The following is a 22,603-nucleotide window of genomic DNA, read 5'->3' as shown; positions in this document are numbered from 1 at the left end:
AAAACAATGGTCAGCAGGCTTGATAAACCAGCTGCCCGGTTAAACTACAACCTTGTGAAAAAATAATTACGTCAGGATGCCACAGGATGAGATCTGATAAAAAGCTTTTTGCTGTTATTTTTAATGCATTGGGTCAACATTGCACTCTTTATATGTTACACTTCAACTTGTCATATTAAATTTCATTTAAGTTTTCAGAAATGAAAACTCAAGTAAAATAATGTAATTTGGCTTTCAGAAATTTCGAAGAAAACCTCGGTTTCTTACATTTGCATGTTCGTTTATACGTTGGTGCACTGCTCTCCTCTGGAGTTCCACATGAATTTCCCCTTAGTCCTTTCTATTTCTCATCTACATGCTGCCCCTTAGTAGCATCATTCGAAAATACATCAGGTTCTATGTTGACATCTTAGATCTACCTCACTACCAGCTTTTCCAGTCCCTCCATCATCTCCGATTTGCCTCATTACTTGACGGACGTCCAGTTCTGGAAGGACAGAATTTCCTATAACTCAGTGCAGGGAATGCCAGAGCCACTATCTTCAGTTCCTGCCACAAACCTATTTCTTGAGCCACTGTCCAAGGCTGGAACAGATAGTTTGCAATGTTTGCCTTTTGTTTGAGCTTCCAACAACTTTACTGCTCCATCACTCAGAATGCCTAGTACCAGCTCTGTAACAACAGCAAACTCTATCTGTCCCGAAGCAACTCTCATCAATCTTGTTATTACCTCTACACTTGACTATTCAAATAACTTCCACTCCCCATGAACGTGAACCCATCCAAACTCCCACCTGACCTCCATGGGCTCCCAGTCAGACAATGATTACATTTTAAAAACAACAGGAACATTTTTAAAAAATCCCTGCTGGCCTCAGTTCTTACCATTGCGGCAATCTCATCCTGCCCTGCATACCTCAGAGAAATCTAAATTTCGTCATGTCTGACCTCTTGCATGTTCTCAATGCTTACAGCTCCACAGTTGAAGGTCATGCCTTTATCTATCTTGGCTCTAGGCTCATGGAATTCCCTCATTACCCTCTCTCTGTTGAGATGCTCCTCTGATCCTACTTTAGCCAAGCTTCTAGCCACCTGTCCTGATAACGTGTGTCAGATTTTGTCTTAATAAAGCTTGTGTAAGTATCTTGGGACATTTGACAACATCAAAGGTGGTATATAAATGTGGTTATTGGAGAGTGACATTGAATGTCAAAATAAACATATAATAAAACACTACAATACAGAAGATAACCATTTGATCCATCAAATCTGTGCCCGGAGGGGCTGGTTTAGTACAGTGGGCTAAATAGCTGGCTTTTAAAGCAGACCAAGGCAGGCCAGCATCACAGGTTCAATTCCCGTACCAGCCTCCCCGAACAGGCGCCAGAATGTGGCGACTAGGGGCTTTTCACAGTAACTTCATTTGAAGCCTACTTGTGACAATAAGTGATTTTTATTTCATTTCACTTAATTCGATTGTTTTGAAGAGCAATTCAGGTAGTCCCACTTGCTCCACATTCCTGCAATTTTTTCCTCCTTCAATTTTTTATCCAATTCTATTTTGAAAGTTCATATCAAATCTCTTTCTATCACACTTATCAGGCAGTGCATTTCAAATCGTAACCACTTTTTCGGTTAAAATATGTTGTCCCTCAAGGTTATTTTGCCAATTACCTCAAATCTATGCCTCTGGTTGTCTACTCTATTAAAACCTTCATGATTTGGAATTCCTCTTAGGCTTCTCTTCTCCACAAAGAAAAACCTCAACTACTATCTATCCACATGATTCTGATCCTTTATCCTTGGAACCATTCCAGAAACACACGTAGCATTTTCACAAAGGCTTCATATGTCCTTCCTAAAAAGTAGTATTCGGAATTTGTAGCCACCTGGGGTGGCCACGTCCCGATTCCAAAATGGACATTCGCAAAGAGTACAGGGAAAAATGGACAGTGCTGGAAAAACAAGCAGGTGCAAGATTTGCCTGTGGATTGGAACTTGCAGGTCCCAGACAGAACTGATACTACAAGCCATTAGCATAGTAATGAGCTATCTCCGGGGACAAAAGAGAAACATTTAAGCAATCAGTACCAGGCCAGACTCCCCGGCGCCAGTGGAGACTAAAACAAAGTCAGGCCAACGGTTACCTAGGGCCCGCCCAGCGATCGAGGAACGGCCCCGTTATTGGAGAGAATCGATACAAAGGATTGGGACATGGTCCAATTAATTGGGACCAAGTCCAGGGTTCACCCAGAAGGGCACGAAACCCCTTGGGGTATAAAACAAAGTCCCCAAGGTCAGAGAGCTCTCTTAAGAACTCTTCATCTTCACCTTGGCATTTGGCTCTCAGTGACAAGAGGCCCGCCAAGCACCAGCCAAGCACCAGCCAAGTAAGTCAAAGGTCAACGCTTGCTACGAGATAGACGCTCCTATCTACTATTCTATATCAGTTCGAAGCCAGCAGTATCAGAACCGGACAACGGCCATTGTTCCTCTGACTGAGTGGGCGCCCGAAGCTAAGTATAGGCTTTTAGTAGTAGTTGTAGTTTAGTGAGTAGAGTTTGTGCATGAGTAATAATTGACTGTGTGTGTAAATAAATGTGCATTGATTTCAAACTTACTAACTGGTGTATCGAGTCATTGATCAGTATTTGGTTTTGAACCTTGTGGTGGTATCAGAAAGATACCTGGCGACTCTTGAGCAAACGTAATTAAAACAGAGCAAATTAAGGAAAGCATAACGAGCAACAAGTTGGACACAATATTCCAGCCAAACTAGTGCTTCATCTAGATGGAGTATAATTTCCTGTCCTTTGGACTCAATGCCTCTATTTAGGTTGGTTTAGCTCAGTGGGCTACACAGCCGGTTTGTGATTCAGAACAAGGCCAGCAGTTTGGGTTCAATTCTCATACCGGCTGAGAATTCTGAATTCTCCCTCTGTGTACCCGAACAGGCACTGGAATGTGGCAATTAGGGGGCTTTTCACAGTAATTTCATTGCGGTGTTAATGTAAGCCTACTTGTGACAATAAAGATTTTTTAATGTTAATGTTTACAGGATTCTATGTGCTTTACTAACTGCTTTTTAAAAAAAAAATTTAGAGTACCCAATTCAATTTTTGTTCCAAATAAGGGGCAATTTAGCGTGTTCAATCCACCTACCCTGCATACCTGCATATCTTTGGGTTGTGGGGGCGGACCCCATGCAAACACGGGGAGAATGTGCAAACTCCACAAGGACAGTGATCCGGCGCCGGGACCAAACCGGAGACCTCGCGCCGTGAGCAGTGCTAACCACTGAGCCACTGTGCTGTCCACTAACTGCTTTTTTGACCTGCTGTTCCATCCTTAAAGATGTGTATACAAACATCACCAACTTTCCGTTTCTTGCACCCCTTTAAAATTGTACCATTTAAATGTATTTTCTCTCCCCCAAAACGTATCACCCCACACTTTTTTGTGCGGATCTTCATCTGCAATATGTCTATCTGTTGCACCAGCTCATGTATGTCTATTTGAAGTCTATTACTTACTTCCTCACCGTGTACTACATTTCCAGTTGCACCTTGTACCCCAAGTCCTGAAGCAAAGTATTAATTTTGCATTTAAGCCATGCCCTTGCCTCCAATAATCTCCACCTTGCCAGCCCCATTGCACCCGACAACCCTTTCACTGTTAATATGCCTACAGGAACACCCTTTTAGCTGTCTCTTTCTCTCATTTTCTTTCACATTTCTCTGTACTTTTTAATATTCGACCTAATACAGCTTCTAAATAGCTAGATTTAAAATAGAAACTATCTTGCCTTACTAGATTTCGAAATAAATGTCGACAGACAAGTTTCCTACAGGGCTAGACCAGGTTCTGGATCCAGAAATTAGTCATGATGGTGTCGAGTAGATGGTGCCGGTCCGCGATTCTTCTGACTTTTTTGGGGGTTTCCCCGTGGTTCTTTCTTCCCACGAAAGGGGAAGGGTTTCTTCGGCCTTTGGGGCCTGAGGGACGGGCATCAGGTTGGTCCGGTTTGGAGCCGGTGAGGAGCCCCGCGGGAGTGTCCAGCGGCTGGAGCGGGAGGCATCGACCCAGAGATCGGATGCATGGGTGGAGCTTGACACGAGGTGAGGCATACGAGGTGGCAGGCCCGAGTCCAGAACACGATGTAGAGGGGGACTAGAGCACACTGGGGTGCTCCCACTGAAAATGGATCTTTGAGGAGTTTGAAGTCTGGTCCCCGGGGAAAAGATTTCCTGACTTTGGAATTTTTGGGAAAAAGTTTGTGAAAACAATTATTTAGTTTTTTTCGGATTGAAGAAAGAAAGAAGAAATAATAAGTCGTTAGAGGATGCGAAAAGCAACTAGGAAGAAGGAAGAAAACCCAGGTTCGCCGTTGAACGAGAGGACCAGCAAAAGCGCTGACAAGATGGCGGATGCCGGACCGCATGGTGGGACCGCACTACTTACGGTGGAAAAGATGACCGAGGTGATGGCGGTGGAGTTGGAAAAGCAGGTTACGATGCATATGGAGGCTTTGAGGACGGAGACGGCAGTCGCATTGAAAACGTTGGTGGTGGAGGCAATCGCCCCGGTGAGGGTAGCTGTGGCAAAGACATCGGACGAGGTGAGAGAGCAGGGCGAGAAGATGAAGGAAGTGGAGGAAGCCTTGTCGCAGCACAGCGACCAGCTCACCTCGATGGGGGACGAGTTCCGGAGAGTGGTGGAGGTCAACAGAGGACTCCGAACAAAGCTTGAGGACTTGGAGAGCCGTTTGAGATGGCACAATCTGAGAATTGTGGGCTTGTACGAGGGACAGAGGGCCCAAGGCCAACAGAGTACTTCGCTAAGAGGTTGGCGGAGCTGTTGGGGGAGGGCGAGAACTCCTCCCTGTATGAGCTGGACCGAGCTCATCGGTCATTAAGGCTGAAGCCCAAGGTGAATGATCCGCAAGAGCTGTAATTATCTGTTTCCATAAGTACTGCATGAAGGAGAAGGTGTTAAGCTGGGTGAAGCAGAAGCATGAGGTGCAGTGGAACGGTGCTGGAGTTCGGATCTATTAGGACTTGCCGGTTGAGTTGGCAAAGAGACAAGTGGCGTTCGGGCGGGTGAAGGCAGCACTGTACAAGGGGGTGCGATTTGGTATGGTGTACCCGGCGAAGCTGAGGGCAACGTATACCGGCAAAAACTTTTATTTTGAGACAGCGGAGGCGGCTGAGGCGTTCATGAGGGCAGAAGGCTTGGGACAGACATGAGGAGCGGAATTGGAAGAGAGACTGTGGACTGCGTTTGAGCAGCTGGAAAATGTATAAATGCTACAACTTTCTTTTTACTGATGTGTATTGTAATTTACTTCTCTTTGCATTGTCACAGAGTTCAAGTTAATGGTTGGGTGGATTGGCGTTCATGTTGCGACAGTTAAATCTTATGTTAGTGAATTCTATGGGTTGGATTGATGGTTTTGTTTTTTCTTTCTCTGGGACTGGGTGGGAGGGGACGATATATCTTAGCGGGGAGGCACCCGCGCTAGCTAACTAAAGTCAGCTAGTGAATGGAGGTGAGGTGAGAGGACGACTGTGGACGTTAGAGTCTGGATAGCAGGCTTCAATGGGCCTACAAGGTGAGCAAGTGAGAGTGGGGGGGAAGGGATTGATGCTGGGAGATGTTTTTTCAAGGAGAAATGTAGGGGGGGGTTCTTGGGGGAAGGGGTTCGATGTTAACAATGGACAGGGGCGGGTCAGGCTTATGGGGCAGGGCCCAGTGGTATGATGATGGTGGATAAGAAGGGTGGGGGGGGGGGGGGGGGGGGGGGGGTGGTGGTGGTGGTGAGAGACCCCCAGTTTGGATAGTCACGTGGAACATGAGAGGGCTAGGAGGTGCGGTCAAGAGGTCAAGGGTGCTTGCGTATCTGAAAAGTTTGAAAGCCGATGTGGCCATGCTGCAGGAGACTCACTGCAGGGTGAAGGAACTGGTGAGACTTAAAAAGGGCTGGGTTAGTCAGGTGTTTCACTCCGGATTTGATGGAAGGGCTCGAGGGGTAGCGGTAATGGTCGGCAAAAGGGTACGCTTCCAGATGGAGAAGGTGGTGGCAGATCAGGGGAGTAGTTATGTGATTGTAACAGGGGCGTTGGAGGGGAGATTAGTGGCGCTGTTAAGTGTATACGGTCCCAATTGGGACGATGTGGGATTCACAAAGAAGGTGATCGGGGCCATCCCCGACTTGGACACACAAACTGATTGTGGGGGGGGACTGGAACTTGGTGCAGGAGCCAAGGTTGGACAGGTCACTACCGCGCTCACTGGTTCCATCAGGGGGGGGGGGGGGGGGGGGCGCGAAGGCGCTGGTTGAGCTAATGGTGGAATTGGGAGGGGTGGACCCTTGGAGGTTCCTGCACCCAAGGGAACGGGAGTACTCGTTTTTCTCAGCAGTCCATAAGGTATACTCACGGATCAACTTTTTCGTGGTGGGGAAGGCTTTGCTGGCTGGGGTTAAAGGGTCGGAATACTCTGTAATTGCTGTGTCAGATCATGCTCCCCATCAAGTGGATATGGTACTAGAGAAGGGGGTAGCACAGAGGCCAGGGTGGAAACTCGATGTGGGGCCTTTGGGGAACCAAGTGTTCTGTAAGAAAATTGAAAAGGTAATTAAGGAATATGTAGGTTTCAACTGTACGGGTGAGGTGTCGAAGGCAGTTGTCTGGGAGGCTCTAAAGGCGGTGGTGAGGGGTGAGGTAATTTCGTTTTAGGCCAGGGTGGACATAAAGTAGAGGTTGGAGCGGCAGAGGATAATAGATGAGATGTTGGAGGTAGATAGGAGTTATGGAGAAGATGGGGACCCAGCGAAGCTTGAAAAGAGGAAGGAGCTACAGGCGAGCTTCAACCGACTGTCCACCAGGAAGGCGGTGCGCCAACTGAGACGAGCAAGGGGTGCAGTTTATGAACATGGAGATAAGGCAGGTATGTTAGCAGATCAGCTTCGGAGGGAAGCAGCAGCAAGGGAAATTCTCCAGTTGAGGGATAGGGCAGGGAAGTTGGCGGTGGCTTCTGAGCTGATTAACAAGGTTTTTGACGAGTTTTACGAGAGGTTGTACAGGTCAGAGCCACCCGGGGGAGACCATGAGATGCAGGAATTTCTAGATGGGTTGGAGTACCTGAGGTTAGGGGAGGGGGACAGGGCTACATTAGAAGGAGCAATAGCGGAGCAGGAGATAAAGGATGCGATTGGGAGGATGCAGTCGGGGAAGGTGGCAGGGCTGGATGGGTTTCCAGTGGATTATAAAAAATTCAAGGATAAGCTGGCACCCTTGATGGTGGGGATGTTTGAAGAGGCGATGGGGAAGGGGGTGTTGCCACAAACCTTGGGACAGGCATCGATTTCACTGTTGCTAAAAAAAAGATAAGGATCCGATGGAGTGTGGGTCGCATAGGCCCATATCTCTTCTGAATGTGGATGCAAAAGTATTGGCGAAGATACTGGCGGGTAGGCTGGAGGAGTCCCTCCCGAAGGTGACAGGTGAGGATCAGATGGGGTTTGTGAGAGGGAGGCAGCTTTTTCGAACATTAGGAGTGTTTTGAACGTCGTTATGGCAACGGCGGAAGGGAAGGAAACAGAGATCGTTGTGGCATTGGACGCCGAGAAGGCATTTGATCGGGTAGAATGGAGGTAGTTGATGGCAGTTCTGGAGCGGTTTGGGATTGGACCAAGATTTGTGAACTGGGTAAAGCTACTATATAAGGAGCCGAAGGCAAGTGTCCGCACAAACAACATCAGCTTGAGATACTTTTCTCTCCACTGTGGGACGAGACAGGGATGTCCTATGTCCCCCCTGCTGTTTGCACTTGCGATTGAGCCATTGGCCATCGCATTAAGAAGTTCGGGAGCATGAAAAGGAATAGTCCGGGGGGTACAGAGCATTGGGTGTCCATATATGCCGACGACTTGCTGTTATTTGTGTCGGAACTGAGTGTGTCGAAAGGGGGAATATTGGAGTTACTGTGAGTATTTGGGTCTTTCTCGGGGTACAAGCTGAACCTAGACAAGAGTGAGTATTTTGTGGTGCCTCGGCCGGGGGGGGGGGGGGTTGCCATTCCGTAGGGCAGGGACTCACTTTAGGTATCTGGTTGACCGGGAGTGGGGAAGGCTTCGCAGATACAACATCACTAGGTTGGAGGGGAGAGTGAAAGCCGACCTGTCGAGGTGGGATGGTCTCCCTCTATCAATGGCGGGTAGGGTACAGGCAGTTAAAATTACTGTTTTGCCGCGATTTCTGTTTATTTTTCAATGCCTACCGATTTTCCTGCCAAAGGCATTTTTCAGGGAGATTGAGGGAAGGATTACCTCTTTCAGTGAAGCAGTTGAGGCTTCTTCATTAAATGTTTTTAAGGGAAAGATAGATAGTTTTTTGAAGAATAAAGGGATTAAGGGTTATGGTGTTCGGGCCGGAAAGTGGAGCTGAGTCCACGAAAGATCAGCCATGATCTCATTGAATGGCGGAGCAGGCTCGAGGGGCCAGATGGCCTCCTCCTGCTCCTAGTTCTTATGTTCTTATATGGGGAGGGAAGGTGGCCAGAGTGAGAAAAGTGCCGCTACAGAGGAGAAGGCAGGCAGGGGGTTTGGGTCTTCCGAACCTGATGTACTACTACTGGGCGGCGAATGTGGAGAAGGTGCGGAGCTGGGTCGGGGGGTTGATTCCCAGTGGGTCAGAATGGAGGAGAGTTTGTGCAGGGGGTCGGGACTGAAAGCACTAGCAACAGTGCGGCTCCCGATAGCCCCAGGGAAGTACTCAGGGAGTTCGGTAATAACTGCTTCATTGAGAATTTGGAGGCAGTTTCGCCAACACTTCGGGTTGGGGGCGGGGTCAAGGGAAATGCTGATTCGGGGGAATCACAGATTCTAGCCAGGGAGGTGGGAAATTTCCGGAAATGGGAAGAGAAGGGGAATAAGACACTAAAACATGCATTTCTTAGGGGACGGTTTGCAGGATTGAAGGAGCTGGAAGCGAAGTATGGGCTGGAGCAGGGAGAAATGTTTAGATACATGCAGGTTCGAGATTTTGCCAGAAAGGAGATAAAGAGCTTCCCGGAGGAACCGGCCCCCACAATCGTGGAGGAGGTGCTGACGACAAGGGGATTGGAGATTTGGGGGCGGGGGGGGGGGGGGGGGGGGGGAGCGCTAATCACGTTCATATGTTTTGGTCCTGTCGAATGCTAGAGGACTACTGGCAGGAGGTTTTTAGGGTAATTTCCAAGGTGGCGCATGCGAAACTGGACCTGGGTCCCCGGGAGGCCATATTCGGGGTGTCGGACCAGCCAGGGTTGGATATGGGTGCGGAGGCAGATATCGGAGCCTTCACCTCATTGATCCCCGAAGGCGGATTCCTGCTGGGACGGCGAGCAGCCTCTCCACCCTGTGCCCTGGCGTGGCAGGGGAACCTGTGGAATTCTTGACCCTTGGGAAGGTTAAGTTTGAACTGAGGGGGAGAACGGAGGGGTTCTACAAGTCATGGGCATTATTCATTCTGCACTTTCAAGAACTGGATAACATCGAGCATTAGTTGCGGGGCGGGGGGGGGGGGGGGGGGGGGGGCTGTATATATTAAGGGTGACTATGGGTAATCCCAGATTCCTTTTTGTCATTTGTTTATGTAAGCATGCGGGCTAATGTTTGGGGATTGGTGGGAGGATGGGGCCATTGTTATTGTTATGGGCATTGACATATTTGTTGCTGATTATTGTTTATTGTTGGTGGGTGTAAGTTTGGGAGAAAATGTGAAAAAGGAGGAGAATAAAAATATATTTTTTTAAATAGTCATGATTCAAGGTTGTTCGATTACATACTAATTGAATTGTACACGATCAAGCCATTAATAAGTTCTTCAATTTCAGATGTCACATGAGCTTCTACTTGTCAGGATTCTATGCAATAATTCCGACTATTAAATCCTCCAGACAATTCAGTTGGTCCCCGCTGCTTGTCGGAACCCGGAAGCTGACTGAAAATCCCAATCGGCCACTGTTAATAGGCTGTTAATTAATTACCTGCATGCAGGGAAGTAGAGTAGCCCCACTGCCCTCTGATCTCGCATCCACAAAAATGGCCCCCGGGTGGGATGAAACTGAGGAAGTGGCATGCAGACAGCCTCATTTTTAGCATCTGCCCACCACCCCCAATGGGGCTTTAAAAATTATGCCCAGAATTCACGTCATCCACATGATGCACTGCATTTACCAGTTCTATCAAGACAACTATGACAGGATCATTTATTAGTATTGCTGCTAATCAAACTCTCAGCATTAGGTTCTTAAAATTATATATTATTCCCAGTTGGAAAAATGTTGATTGACTATGTTATGCATCATCTGCTCTAGGAGTGAACTAAACTAGAAATAAATCTCAGGAAATAGTTTAGCATCTGTATAGTGTGCTTTCGGCATGATATTTTTGACTTTCAGTAGTAGCAGGGGAACATGGTGTGCATCCAAACTTATCTCCAGTGACAAAGTAAGATAATTAAGGATTCATTGACCATACATAAGATATACAAGCATGCAGATTTAATACACAAAAGTCATTATATAGTGCCTTCAACATCGTAAGATGTCCCAAGGTGTTTCACATGAACTTTACGAGGCAAGGTTTAACATCGAGCCATGTTAAGGTAATATTCAGGCAGATGGACAAAAGCTTGATTATGTTGCAGCCGGTGCCAGTCTACAATAGCTTCTGAATAATATTGAAAATTAGGCTAGCAACTGTTAGGTATCATTTGCAATACCCAAGCATTAGGTAATGACCATCCTGAACAAGAAACATCCGAGCTATCTCCCCATAACCTTCACACCATCAGCACCAAGTTCTCCATCCTCAGGCCACCATTGACCAGAACCTGAACTGGACAAGCAAAAATCAACATAATTCATAAAAGGTTAGAGGTTTGGTACTATTGGACAAATGGCTTGTCATCTGTCCCCTCCTCAAAACCTCACCACCATCTGCAAATCACAAATGAGGAGTGTGGTGAATGTGATTCACACCGGATTATAATCTGTATATACATGTGTCTATATTGTAAGTGCTGTTGCACTACCTGACCTCCGGGGGAGTAGCTCTGGGAATGCTCGAGTGTTGTACTGGGCTCCTCCCTTGGCTCCGCCCAGGACTCCTCCCCCGGGAGCTGCTGTATAAAGATCAGTGCCACAGGGTCACCTGGCCAGTTCACCGAAAGTTCAACGGCTAACAGGCTGGCTCTGTTGTACGTATATTAAAACCGCTATTCTAATCCTACAAGCGCGTGTCCGTAGAATTGTTGGTTCCAACAAGGAGTATAACAGAAAGGTACTTCGCCACGTGTCTGGATGCAACTGCAAGTACACTCAAAAAGCTCAACACGATTAAGGACAAAACAGTTCGACTGCACTATGTCCCTGCCAACATGGCTGCAACATGTACAATCAAAGGAAAGTAGTGCAGAAGTTCACCAAGGTTATTCTGACATCACCCTACCTCCCCGGTGACCTCCAGCTTGAGAAAGACCATGGGCTGCAATGTTGTGCAACAATCTGCCTTTAATATATATTCCAATATCAGAATCCTAGAATTCTGTTTTAATTCCATTATGGGAGACACACCCCAAAAGGAGAGTAAGTATTTCAAAGAGAAGGTTTTCAAGGAGACATCAGCTTGTCAGGGCAACTAGGGATGGCAATAATATGTCTTACCTATGACACCCACATTTCAGGAACACAGTAAAACAAAAAGCCCAAAGTGATGCATACACGCAGTTACACCAGAAAAAAGATGGTAGCCTTTGTTTTTCTCTGCTAAGAAATGTTAATCACCAAGACTAAAATGGCTCCACAAATAGAACAAGATTATTGTTGCCTGTGGATAAATCATACAGTTTCATTTTTATAAACCAAGTTTAGTTTATTAGCATAAACAGCAACATTATACAAAACGTGCACATCTTTAATCGTCAAGAGGTAAACAATAACATGGAACATACTAAGTCATCATGGGGAAGTATGAATCCTGACATCTAACAAACATCAATCAGCCTCACCACAGCAGAATACAGCCATGTACATTTGCCTGGTGATGTAACATTCCAAATAAAACCATCCAGTCATTCATCTGCAGGCATGTTTAAAGAGTTTGACATTGGAAATACTTATAAATCCTAATAAACTAGCTTTCTCAGCCAGAATTCAACACAGTCATAATGTTTGGAACCTTTTCTCCCCAATGTTTACTCCAACAGCTGCAGCCAAAAACTGAGAAGACATAATTTAAATTAAATAATTTGTTAAATTTCTAAAATTGAGCACTTACCGCCCATTGTCACGGCCCACTCCCCATACACGAATGCTGACGATTGGTTGAGAATGAAGAACGGTGCGATCCATGGGGTCAATTAGGTTCAACATGTTATTTTCCAGGATGAGATACATGTCTTTACCCTGAAATGCAACACCTATATGAATCACTTATGTCCACTTACCATGTCTCAGGTTGTTCAATCTCACTGCATCGCTAATAAAGCTAAATTACAGTCAATTAGAAATTATAATTGTAGTTATTGGAAACCAGTTTACCAACTATTCCACACTTGTCCCTTCTCAGGCATATGCTAGCACTTTTTCCCATGTATCCGGCCTCTTGTGCATCCAACTCAACCATCCGTCCTGCCACTAACAGACATACAGATCTCATGCTCATGAATTTTCTCCATAAGCCCTTCCAGTTCTGCACCACCCTCTTCTCTATGGCTAAACGCTTGGTCCATGTCTCTTCATTCTTTACAATGTTTACATTTTGTGCTACCAGAAACTAAAACTATTACTCGTTTTATCATCTTACCTCTCCCCAAATTCCAACAGTGTCCCGGATGTCATTTTTACAGTAGGAGAGCTGTCGGATGCAGTTATTCACAGCAACACTGCTTTTGCCAGGCGCCAGGTCTTCCTCTGCCATTTCAACCCAGCCCAAGGAACGCACAGCGAAACACTGCAATTAAATAATTGGGCATTAACGTAAGGATTCTATGATTCTATTAATACATGATTACAACATTGAATACTTTCAATAACACAATTAAAATTCATTGGGTTGCAACAAATGGACACCATTTAATTTGCGTTTTTTCATCAAATACAATACACCATGGTTTAAGACTCCCCATATAGAGCTTGATATCAAACCTGGTGATGCGCGATCAATGAACACAGAAACGAAGGAGTAGTCCGAATCGAAGGCTTTAATCTACAAGAAGTGTGCCCAGCAGCTTGAGTACAGGAAGAACGATGGCTGCTGGGAAACACAGGTTCTTATACTCCGCCTCGTAGGCGGAGCTAACTTCCTCTGAACCAATGGGAAGATAACACTTGGGCCAATGGACAGCGAGCCTTCTCCTCCAATAGCAGCTCACACCCCCAGGTACCGTAGTACCTCTAGTCATACTACCACACCTGGTTCAGGCTTGCACACTTACTGGAAGAATGATTGTCAATAACGATCATTCAAGGTCTGTAAATAAATTCTCAAATTCCTCAGTTTGAAAAATAACCAGCTTTTCATCAATCAGATCATGAGGGGGGTATATATGTAATTGGGGACAGGTGGAAAGGCTCACAACTTCAACATTTTAGAGTCAGGAAAAATCATTGTGAAGCTGTTTGAGAACAGAACACTTCGAAGTACGGTGTGTGAAATCTCTTGGTAATGAAATCAGAGTTAACAAACTGATGAAAATGAAAGGAAATGAAAATCGCTTATTGTCACAAGTAGGCTCCAATTGAAGTTAATGTGAAAAGCCCCTAGTCGCCACATTCCGGCGCCTGTTCGGGGAGGCTGGTACGGGAATTGAACTGTGCTGCTGGCCTGCCTTGGTCTGCTTTAAAAGCCAGCTATTTAGGCCTGTGCTAAACTAGCCCATCCCACCACCGCCGCACCTTGTCCACATTCGTCGCCCAATAATAATGAAACAAGTTCAGCAATGCCAACCCCCCCTGCTGCCTCTGTCGTAGGGTCCTCCCCACCCTCGGCACCTTCCCCGCCCATACAAAGTCCGAGATGATCGTGCCCACTTTCCGAAAAAAGGCCTTTGGTATAAAGATCGGGAGAGCCTGAAAGATAAACAAGAACCGTGGCAGAATATTAATTTTCACCACTTGGGCCCTCCCCGCCAATGTTAAGTGCACTGTATCTCACCTCCTAAGATCCTCCCTGGTCTCCTCCACCAGCTTCGTTAAGTTCCAATTATGGAGCCCCACCCATTCCCTGGCTTCCTGAATCCTCGAATACCTAAACCTATCCCTCGCTACCGTAAATGGCATCCCCCCTAAATTAGCCCACTGTCCTAGCTCTCCACCGAGAATACCTCGCTTTTCCCGACATTCAGCTTGTACCCCGAGAACCCTCCAAACCTCCCCAACAGGCCCACAATCGTTCCCATAATCTCCAACAGATCCGAAACATACAGCAAGAGGTCATCGGCATAGAGCGACACCCGATACTCCCTCTGTCCCCTCATTATTCCCCGCCACTCTGCCGACCCCCTGAGAGCCATTGCTAATGGCCCTATGGCCAGCGCAAACAGCAGCGGCGACAGCGGGCACCCCTGCCTCGTACCCCTGTGTAAGTCAAAGCTTCATGAGCTCATATCATTCATCCTCACTGCAACCGCACCCATGCTAAAAATCTCGGCCCAAACCCAAACCTTCAAACAAGTACCGCCATTCCACCCGATCAAATGCCTTCTCTGCATTCATGGTCACACCCACCTCCAGTACCAGAATCCCCAACGGATTTATCACCACATTCAACAGCCGTCTTATAATACTCGTGAGCTGCCTGCCCTTCATGAAGTCTGTTTGATCTTCTGCAACCACCCCCAGGACACATTCCTTCATCCTTTCACATCCATGTTAAATAGCGGTATGGGTCTATATGACCCACATTCCACCAGATCCTTTCCTTTTTTGGGGGATTAGTGTGATTACTGCCTGCGTCATTGTCTGCGGCAACTCCCCCTTCTCCAGTGCTTCATTCAACGCCTCCAACAAATGTGGTGCCAGGTCTGCCGGAAATTCCTTATAAAATTCTGCCAGGTACCCATCCGGCCCCGGGTCTTCACCGGCTTCATACCCCTGATACATCCAGCACCTCTCTCAGACCAGGGGCTCCTCCAATGCCTGCCTCTTTGCTTCTTGCACCTGGGTAAATTCCAGCTTGTCCAGAAACCGCCCCATGTCCCCCTCCTCTTCCCCCCGGGTCCACCTCGTAAAGTCCCTGGTAATACTCTCTAAATGCCTCATTTATCTCCTCTGGCTTCGACACCACATCCTCACCCCAGTCCGTATCTTCAATATTTCCGTGGACGCAGCATGCTTCTCCCCATACTTATATTGCACCCCTCTTGCCCTACGCAGTTGCCCTACCGTCCTCCCCGTTGTCATCCTGTCAAACTGCCCCTGAAACTTTCTCCCCCTCGCCAATCCCTCCACAATGGGAACCCTCGAATATTCACTGTCCACCACCACTATCTCGCTCACTCCTTGATACACTATTAATAGTAGAATACCATTTACAATTCTACTGTGAACAAATCATATCGAAGGCAAATTACTTTATTCAAGGAAGGTGTTACAATTAACCTGTGATGGAGACAAATTCATTAAAATAGCTAAATGTTGACCTGCTAATGCTTCCAACTTTTTGATAGCTATTAATAAAATAAAAAAATATTGGAAATACACATCCAGTTCATCACTACTTGTAAAAGGAGGCAGATTGAAACTTTGGGTGTAGATCCTTTTTCATAACAGTTCCAATTAGTTTCACATTTACAGTACTATAGTCACAGATTTAGATTAGATTTATTGTCATGTGTACCGAGGTACAGTGAAAAGTATTGTTCTGCGTACAGTCCAGGCAGATCGTCCCATACATGTCCCGTGGACATACGTTAAGTACACAATGTAACTACATAGACATCAGGTGAAGCATACGGAGTGTAGTGCTACACAGTAGAGAAGATACATGGAGACATCAGTTCAGTCCATAAGGGGACACAACTAATTTGATTTAAGAACAGCAAAATATTGTCCAAACCAAAGTTTGGCTTGTGTTACTGAGGCATTGGAATTTCCCCAAGATCCCAAAATGCTCATCATCACATGCATTTCGTGGGGAATTCTTTTTATGCTCTATTTCAATGGAAGTAGTAACTTGTTAACTAGCAGCTTCAATAATTTAATAGCATGAATAAATCCATTACATGCTGTCAATCAGTGGAAATATGATGAAATATAGACATTAGAAAAAAGAAAGTTTCTCAATGCTGACTGCAAGAAGTTAACAAGCTTCACAGTCGAATTTAAAAAGAGCCTTTCATCAGAATGAAAGGGAGACATTTATAGAATTCTGCTGAATTAGGTCAGCCTGGCCAATATCTCCTCATCATGAAAAGAAAGCTGCCGTAAGCTTGTTAAACACATTTATATTTGACATGTAGCTATGAAATATCAAAGAATGATTACAGCACCAAAAGAGGCCATTTGGCCCACTGCGTTTGTGCTGGCTCTCCAAAGGAGCATTTCCAAAAAACTCTTATGATTGCAATTGCAGTAACAAAAATAATTCTGTTAAGGAACATAGAACATTACAGCGCAGTACTGGCCCTTCAGCCCTCTATGTTGCGCCAACCTGTGAAACCACTCTGAAGCCCATCTACACTATTCCCTTATTATCCTATGTTTATGTGGTGAATGTAATATATAGATGTATATATGTTAATTCACACTGTCTTTGTAAGCGCAGTGGCGCTTTCCTACCACTAGGGGGAGTAGCGCTGGGAGCACTCAGGAACTTGTACTGGGCTCCACCCTGGGCTCCGCCCACGACTCCTCCCCCTAGTGCAGCTGTATAAATACCCTTGTCCAGAGTCAGCCTGAGTTCACTACGAGTTCATCAACGGGTAACAGGCTGGCTCTGAAGTAAGTCGATTAAAGCCTAGATTCATATCGGAAACACGTGTCTGGTGAATTGATGGTTCCATCAGTTTATCCAATTACTATTTAAATGCCCTTAATGTTGGCGAGTCCACTACTGTTGCAGGCAGGGCATGCCACACCCTTACTACTCTCTGAGTAAAGAACCTACCTCTGACATTTGCCCTATATCTATCTCCCCTCAATTTAAAGCTATGTCCCCTCCAAAAGATGTCTGGTAACTGAAGGTGCCATTACATTGTATAAAATGGAGGTGCCCATTAAATCATTCAAGCTCGCTGTACTGGAGAATTAACTTACATTGGCTCAGAGAGAGATCAACACAATTCACAACGTGAGTATTCATTAATTAAAATGTGTGCAGAATGCTAAAATAACACTTGGGAGCAGTAGTGAGAAAGTTGGTGGGGAGGAAAAACATGCTCTACAGGAACTTGTAAATTATTGTGCAGCTACTGTCCCAGAATAGATTGGTGGAGCTACTATTGCTTATCGTAAAACAGGAAATGGTTATGCAGAATTGGATTCATATTTGATTACACTTGGATTTCACTGAACTAGCTAATCTATTAATCACCAATATGCAAAATTTTTGACACTTGGAATGCAGGAAACACTGGTAAGGCTATAATTAATTGTCCATTCTAGTAGCCCAGAGGTGTGGTGGGCCTCCCTGTATCACTGTAGTCCTGGCACTTCTATACTGGTGTCGATATTGATCCAGGTGCAAAAGAACAGCACTCTTGGTGGTAGGGATCACAGAAGAAAAAGCAAATGTCAAAGTATTCTTGGCAAGTTGCTGCAGGACATCCTGTATATGATATATCATAGTCAGAATCTGCTGATAATGAAGAGGTTGGAAATGAGTCCTTTGAAAGGGCCATCAATCAGGAAAACTGTTGTGTCCCAGATTGTATCAAGATGTTTGAGAGTGGCAGAGGGTCCAATCCAGAGGAGTCGGTGAGTATTCCATCACACTCCTGCCTTGAGCTTTGGAGATTGCAGTAGAGGTTTTAAGGAGTCAGGTGAACCCTTTTGCCAAAGCGGCCAGCCTATGCACTGCTGTTGTAGCCACCGTATTCCTACAGCTAGCCCAATGAAATTTCTGGGCAATGCTAATCCATTAAATGTTGTTGGTGATGGCAATCATGAATGGAATTGCTGTTGAAGGCCAAAATGGTAGTTTCTTATAAGGCACGAATGTTATTTGAATGCCAAGTAATGACTGACACTGTGGTAAACGACCTAAAGCATTGTGCTAGTTATGGATGCTGGGCAATTAGCAATTTAAATTGGGTAGACAGTATCATACGTGCACTACAATAATTTGGCTAGCGAGCAATTGGCTAACTGTGGTGCACAGGTCGTCGGTACTGCAGTCAGGATGTAGTCATACACTTAATCATTGTGCCCATTGCACTGAAGAGATTAACAGCTGGGCAAAGCAGACTGCCATGTTCTTTGGATATGAAACTCTACAATCGCATTTACACTCCAATTTTAGTGTCATACCAAAGCTTCGGTACTGAAGTTGCTATTAAAGATACAAAAGTTAAAGCCATCAGAAGTAAAAAGCCTGCAGTATCAATACTGAACTACATCAAGCACAAGTTCAAATGAAACATTACAGGCAGCATAAAATGGCAGAGGTTCTGACTGCACAATGCTGCCATCAAGTGGGTATCGGTTGACATTAATAGGCCAGATTAATAGGCAACATACAGATTATCTCCTGAACCATAAAATCAGTGAGCTGAATACAAGGTGGAGCAAGAAGGAAGGTGATAGAAATAAAATGTATTCAGTGTGAAATCAGTAACAGAAAGATAAATAAAGTGAGGCGAAAAAAGATTGGTTTGTGTGAAAAGAGACAGAAAGGAAAAGAAAAACATTTTAAAAATTTTAAAACCTTAAGGAATGGTCCTTCACACTCATTGTTAATGTTTCAGTGCCAGTGGATGATTAACAGTCATTTTCAGTGTTAAAAGGCTACTTGCACTAAGTTACTCGCCCCAAATATCTGATGCAGATTTAGTTCATGCCATTCAATGCATGTCAATATTGAAGTAGACAACAAAATGCTGATTCTGCCAAGTTAACAGCACAGCAACGCAACTTAGACAACAACCTTCACATGCTATCATTTAACTACCCATCTACGCCTCTCCTAAAGTTGCAATATCATTTAGTTATTCCCATTCGCCTGACTTATTTCAACAGCAGATGCCGGCTCAATTTTTAAAAATATATATTTTTATTCTATTTTTTCCATTTTTACAAATAATGCAACAAACCCTCAAAACAGGTGCAGCACAGCATAAACACTTCTACGTTCATGAATACAGAAAAAGACAGGAGAACACCAACACAGTTGATTCAGCCTCCATTTATACAATGAGATACAATGAATGGCTAAAATGGAGGATGGGGGAGAAGACGACAAAACTATGAAAACATAGCAAAATGGTTGACACCATCACGTGCAGCGACTTCAAGACAGTTACCTAATTTATGGAAAAGCTTTTAGGAGCAAGTCAGACATCATGGAACCTAGAAATACGAGATAGGGCCCCACACATTTCAGACTGCATTCAATTTGGAACAGAATATGTAAGTTAGGAACTCCATTGGGAGATAATTTCATGCAAATTCTGAATTGATGGATATTTATCGCTAATCCAGAAGCAAAAGATGTTCCTCCTTGCTGCCAAGTTAGGATATTCTAGTCTTTCTTCATTAGCACTCTTATCTGGGAGCCCCAGAATTAGGAAAAAAGGATCAAATTCTAAGGCTGCATCGGGAATCTTCTCAAGTTCTTTAAGTACACCAGACCAGTAGGATTTAATTTTGACACAGGAACAAACACATAGGGCTGAATTCTCCATTTCAGAGACTCAGCAGTGACGCCAGGTCAGAATTGTGTGCGGGACTTCTATGATGAGGGTGCGACTGCCGGAGCAATTCATGACATGCAAATAGACCAGCCCGTGAGTCACGTGGAACTAGTGCAATTCCAACAGATGCTGGTGTCGGATTCGGTACTGGAGAGCTTGACAAGCTGGAGTTGCATATAAGCACACCACTCCACAAACACTTATTCCAGCCAAGGTGATTGATGTGTTGGTCAGACTGGGTCCATGTGGACTGCGCTTGATGCAGTGTAGCGAGAGACAGACTTCCAACACTTGATAAGATGCAATACGATTTTATTTAACATCTAACTATTTTACATCTTCAACTGTGGGTTGACACTATGCTGACTTGACTGGAGACCTGATGCTAGCCTGACCAGTCTTACTGACTACCACATGGTGTTTGCACTGGCTATGCTCACGAGCTCCGACTGTCTCAGAGGCTGGATCCCGAGAGAACGGGAAAACTGGTGCTCTCTAGCTTTATAGTGGTTATGTCCTGTCTGGTGATTGGCTGCTCTGTTCTGTGTGCTTACTGGTCATCCTGTTGTCAATCACTGCCTGTCTGCACTCCATTATATACATCGATGTATATTATGACATCTCCCCCCTTTTTTTTGTAGTTTGTGTTCAGATAATAAATATTAAGGTGCATGTGCGTGAAGATGTGTATATGTGCGTGACTATATACAGAATGTGCTAAAATGGACTTGTATACATAGGAAGGTGTCGCTAGTGCAGTCATTTGGGCAGATGAAACGGTAAAAGACGATATTTACAGAGGTCAAAACGATGAGGTAACAAAATTGTGCAAACGTTCAGTCGATAGGTTTAGTCTCTGTGGCAGGCGACAAATTCTGGTTGACCGAACGAGCATTTGGCCCTGTTGAGTCGGAGGCCATGCTCGTAGATTCTGTGGAATACCTGCTTGAGGCGATCGATGTGTTCTTGAGGAGTTGTGGACCAGATTATGACATCGTCAACATACACGCGCACCCCCTCGATACCCTTATCATCTGTTCCATAATGCGGTGAAATATCTCTGAGGCAGAGATAATGCCAAAAGGCATCCGGTTGTAGCAGTAGCGACCGAACGGGGTATTGAATGTGCACAGCTTGCGACTGGATGCTTCCAGCTGTATTTGCCAAAACCCCTTGGAGGCGTCCAGTTTCATAAAGAATTTGGCATGAGCCATCTCGCTGGTCAACCTTTCTCGTTTTGGTATCGGATAATGTTCCCTCATGATGTTGCTGTTTAGATCCTTGGGGTCGATGCAGATTCGAAGCTCCCCTGATGGCTTCTTGACGCAGATCATTGAGTTGACCCAGTCCGTGGCTTCTGTGACCTTTGATATGATGCCCTGGTCCTGGAGGTCCTGCAACTGCTGTTTGAGGTGGTCCTCGAGGGTTGCCAGCACCCTACGTGGTGCGTGAACCACAGGGGTGGCGTTTGGTTTGAGCAGGATTTTGTCTAGGTATGGGAGTGTGCCCATTCCGTCGAACATGCTGTGGTACTGCGCGATGATGTCATCAATTGGAGCCTGGAAGTTTTCATCAGGTGAGGCCGTCGCCTGTGAGGATGACATGGTATGGACTCGCTGAACCAGGTTCAGGAGTTTGCAGACCTGAGCACCGAGCAGGGAAGCTCTGTCAGGTCCTACGATCTCAAATCGCATCGTCGCTTTAAAAGACTTATTGGAAACTCTGGGTTGGCATGAGCCACTGGCAGCTATGGCATTGTCATAGTAGTCAAGGAGCTGGCAGGCCGGTGGAAGAATGCGTGGTCTGATGTGGATGGTGTTGAGATCGGATTTGGAGATGAGGTTCGCCAATGCGCCGGTGTCCAGCTTGAAGCGGATGCGAGCCTTGTTGACTGTGAGGACAGCACACCATTCGTCGTCAGGATCAACGCTTAGGATTGGGAGGTGCTTCACTACCTTGGAGAAAGGCAGCACATGCTTTGTAATGATGCCCACCCGGAATGGGGATTTGAGGCACTTGACATCAGGATCTGTTGGGCTGTCGGGGTCGGAGTCTGGCAAGGCCTTCTGTATTGAACGGACGCTTCTGCGCCGTGGCTGGGATCTGCAAAGGGCTGCGTCGTGGCCAAGCTTGCCACACTGTAGACACCGTCGTGATTTTGCCGGACATTGCCGCTTTAAATGGGCGGAGCCACAATTCGAACACGTCAAAAATTTCCTTTCCCATGTTTGACCTGGTGCCATGAGACTTCGTGAGATCCAGAGTCGATGTTGAGGACTCCCAGAGCAACCCCTCTCAACTGTAAACTCCTGTGCTGGAATGGTAATGGTGGTGTCTGGGATAGGTATGATTCTGTGAGTACAACAATGTTGCTTGTCTGGTCTGAGACAGCTCTCCCAACTTCGGCACAAGCCCCCAGTCATTAGTAAGGAGGACTTTGCAGGGTCAACAGGGCTGCCTTTATTTATTCCAGTGCCTAGTTCAATGCTAGTATTCCACCCGCTTTCATTCCTTTGTGTTATCTATGTAGCAGTTGAATACAACTCAGTGGCTTTCTGGCCCATTTAAAAGTCAACCACAATGCTGTGGATCTGAAGTCACATGTAGGCCAGACCAGGTAAGGACAACACGTTAACAGCAGGTTGCCTTCCCTTAAGGACATTAGTGAACTACATGGGTTTTTACGCCAAACGACAATGGTTTCATGG

The 22,603-nt window shown here is 45.7% G+C and overlaps 1 protein-coding gene across 13 annotated transcripts in view; it reads right to left on the bottom strand.

Moving 5' to 3' along the window:
- The window catches only part of apbb2b (amyloid beta (A4) precursor protein-binding, family B, member 2b), a 407,406-nt gene that overhangs the window by 95,582 nt on the left and 289,221 nt on the right, over positions 1-22,603 (bottom strand). For all 13 annotated transcript variants that reach the window (XM_038791334.1, XM_038791322.1, XM_038791325.1 and 10 more), the window contains 2 exons: positions 12,851-12,997; positions 12,323-12,450 (listed from right to left, as the gene is read on the bottom strand). In XM_038791334.1, the coding sequence (XP_038647262.1) occupies positions 12,323-12,450; positions 12,851-12,997 (275 nt within the window). The remainder of the gene's footprint in view (positions 1-12,322; positions 12,451-12,850; positions 12,998-22,603) is intronic.

Source organism: Scyliorhinus canicula, chromosome 3 (genome assembly GCF_902713615.1).
Source record: "Scyliorhinus canicula chromosome 3, sScyCan1.1, whole genome shotgun sequence".
In the NCBI taxonomy this organism is placed as follows: domain Eukaryota; kingdom Metazoa; phylum Chordata; class Chondrichthyes; order Carcharhiniformes; family Scyliorhinidae; genus Scyliorhinus; species Scyliorhinus canicula.
Note: the sequence above shows the minus strand (reverse complement) of the source record. Positions and strands in the feature narration are given on the sequence as shown.